At 34.0% G+C, this 3,210-nt stretch overlaps 1 protein-coding gene across 1 annotated transcript; it reads left to right on the top strand.

Annotated features, from left to right (window-relative positions):
• Positions 1-1,059: 1,059 nt before the first annotated feature.
• Positions 1,060-1,736, top strand: LOC111365741 (zinc finger MYM-type protein 1-like). The gene is made up of 2 exons (XM_022986277.1): positions 1,060-1,120; positions 1,216-1,736. The coding sequence occupies exons 1-2, from the start codon at positions 1,060-1,062 to the stop codon at positions 1,734-1,736; spliced, it is 582 nt and encodes a 193-aa protein (XP_022842045.1).
• The last annotated feature ends 1,474 nt before the right edge of the window (positions 1,737-3,210 follow it).

The raw sequence follows: 3,210 nt of genomic DNA, 5'->3' as shown, positions 1-3,210 counted from the left end.
ATTGTAGGATCAATTGCATAAGCGCACGTAGAAATTGTTTTAAAAACTTTAATTATGAGATGATTGATAATATTTATTTGAATATGGAGATCAATATTCCTATCATGTTCATATTTGTATTAGTGTGTAATTTGATGATCATGTTAATATTTGTAATAGCGTTTGATGTGAAATTTTTGTTTTAGGGTCGGGAGTTGTGAGTCTTGTGATAGTGGAATTCTTGAAGATGTAACTCCGCAGTTTTCGTTGAAATTCTACTTGTTAGGTAAGCTATGGGTTGCCTTAACTAGTTATTGAAGAAATTGAAAATGTTTGAAGCCTTGTCGGCTTATATAATTGTGGCCTGGTCGGCTTATATGATTGATTATTAGAGGATTAACAATTGCACAGGCGCACATAATAACTACATTGAAAATTCTAACTGTGTGATGATTTGAGATATTTTGTAATTGTTTTTTAGGTTAATCATTGGGTATTAGATATAGACTTATACACCATGCCTCCTAAATATGAGTCTGATGCTCAAAAGAGAAAAAGGAAATGAAATGAAATTTCATTAATTCAAAGTCAGCAGGGGATATTGACAAGTACTTTAAAAGCAATAATGTGAATACATTGAATGAGGATGAAGTAGAGATTCAACCTGCATGTGTTAATGAAGTAGATGATAAAGATGAAGAAGTGAGTCAACTTGCCTACGTTAATGTAGTAGATGCTAAGAAAGAAGAGGTGATGAAACCTGCATGTGTTAATAAAGTAGATGACAAGGAAGAAGAGGGTTGCTTTTCTCTAAATTTGGATGATCCCGGGAATTGGAAAATCATTAATCAGAGAACAAAGGATTACTTAGTTGAAAGGGGTCCAAAAAGAGTTGATGACATCTCGTTTCCGAAAGATTGTACAAATAGGCATTTTGATTCTTCACAATATAAGCGATTGCTATGAAATGGGATAGAAGATGGCTAGTATATTCAATATCTAAGGACATGATCTTTTGCTTTTGTTGCAATTTGTTTAAAACACCCAAAAATGTTACTAGAGTTGGCTAACTTGGTAACGATGGATTCAAAGATTGGCATAATTTGCATCGATCTATTAAAAGCCATGAAGGAAATGAAGAGCATTTATGTTGCATAACTAGCTGGATTGAATTGGAAAATAGGCTTCGAACAAAAACTACAATTGATAAAAGCGTTGAATTGTTGATCGATGTAGAAAGAGAACATTGGAGGCATGTATTAACAAGGATAATCGCTATTGTAAAAAGACTCGTCAAAAACACCTTGCCGTTTCGAGGAGATGATGAGAGGCTAAATGTTGAGAACAATGGTCTATTTTTACAAATGGTAGAAATGGTTAGTGAATTTGATCCAATAATGAAAGAGCACCTTCGGCGAGCTAATGCAAAAGAGATTCAATACACGTATCTTGGTAAAAAAATCCAAAATGAGTTGATACAATTGTTGGCTAATGAGGTGAGAAGTGCAATTGTCAAGAAAGTTAAACATGCAAAATATTTCGCAGTTATACTTGATTGTACCCCAGATGCAAGTCATGAGGAGCAGATATCGTTAATAGTACGATTTGTAGATGATTCGGCAAACTTACCTACAGTTGAAGAACATTCGCTTGAATTTTTGAAGGTAGATGACACAACAGGACTTGGACTTACAACCGAGCTTCAAAAGGCTTTGATCAAACTCGATCTGGATATTGATGACATTAGAGGGCAATGATATGATAACGGATCTAACATGAGCGGGAAGCACAAAGGTGTGCAAAGAAGAGTACATGAAATGAATCCCCGAGCTTTCTATACTCCATGTGGTGCTCATAGTCTAAATCTAGCGTTATGTGATATGGTGAATTGTTGTTCCAAAGCTGTATCATTCTTTGGAGTGATACAACGCATCTACACTTTGTTTTCATCTTCTACCAAGCGATGACAAATTTTTAAAGATAATGTAAAAGAGTTGACAATGAAGCCGTTGTCACAAACACATTGGAAAAGTTATGTTGAGAGTGTAAAGCCTATAATGGAGCAAACTGCACAGATAAGAGAAGCATTACTTGATTTGGCAGAAATCAACGTAGATCCTAAAGTAAAGAGAGAAGCCGAGTTATTGGCAACACATAAATTTCAAAATTTTGAGTTCTTGCTTGGCATGGTAATCTAGTACAGGTTGTTGCATGCAGTAAATATTGTGAGTAAATTTCATCAAATCGAATCCATGGATATTGATCATGCTATCGACCTATTGCAAGGACTTGTTTCATTTCTTGAAGATTATAGAGAAATTGAATTTGTCATTGCCATGGATGAAGCGACAAAAAAGGCAAACGAAATGAGAATTGAAGCTGTATTTACAGAAAAACGCATAATTTGAGGAAAAAAACAATTTGATGAAAACTATAGTAATGAGGTAAAGCAAGCAGCAAAATAATCATTTAGAGTTGAGTACTTTGTTTTTATAATTGATCAAGCTCTATCTTCTTTGAGAACTCAATTTGAACAATTCAAACTATATGATGATATATTTGGATTTTTGTTTAATTTGAAGAGGTTAAGGAGTGCAACTTTATCAAGTTTGCTGAACTCATGTATGAATCTTGAAAAATATCTTGAACATGATGGGCTTTCGAACATCAGTGGAGATGATTTTTGTTCGGAGTTACAAGTCTTGAAGATTTATTTACCAAATGAAGAACAAGAGCAATTGAAGTGCTACACTATTTGAAGACATTAGATGTTTGTTTCTCAAATGCTCATATTGCTTAGAAAATTTTGTTAACCGTACTAGTTACAGTTGCGTCCGCGGAAAGAAGTTTCTCGAAATTGAAGTTGATCAAGACCTATCTCCGATCAACTATGTCACAAGAAAGATTAAACGTGCTGGCTATGTTATCAACAGAAGAAGAAATAGTTGAGCAGCTAAGTTATTTAGATTTCATTGATGTTCTTGTCTCTAAAACAGCAAGACGAATAATATTTAACTAATTGTTTGAAATTTTTGGTTTGATGGTTTATAATATAAATCGTTTCTATGATATATTTCGTTGTTGTTTTAATGTTAGGTTTTTAAGTTAGCAATGAGTCGCATAATACACCTTTGAATTTTGTCGTTGGGGGGTCTAATTTTCATTGTTCGCCACAGGGCCAATCAAATACAGGATCGGCTCTATGATTTGGTAGTTGTGGAAGTGTCGATT

This window comes from Olea europaea, chromosome 17 (assembly GCF_002742605.1).
Source record: "Olea europaea var. sylvestris chromosome 17, O_europaea_v1, whole genome shotgun sequence".
Taxonomy (NCBI): domain Eukaryota; kingdom Viridiplantae; phylum Streptophyta; class Magnoliopsida; order Lamiales; family Oleaceae; genus Olea; species Olea europaea.
This window is presented reverse-complemented; position numbering and strand designations above follow the sequence as displayed.

Coding starts and splice junctions, on each gene's coding strand:
- LOC111365741 (XM_022986277.1), top strand. CDS start 1,060: ATGGATTCAAAGATTGGCATAATTTGCATCGATCTATTAAAAGCCATG. Junction 1,121..1,215: donor AGCCATGAAGGAAATGAAGA/GCATTTATGTTG, acceptor TGATCGATGTAG/AAAGAGAACATTGGAGGCAT.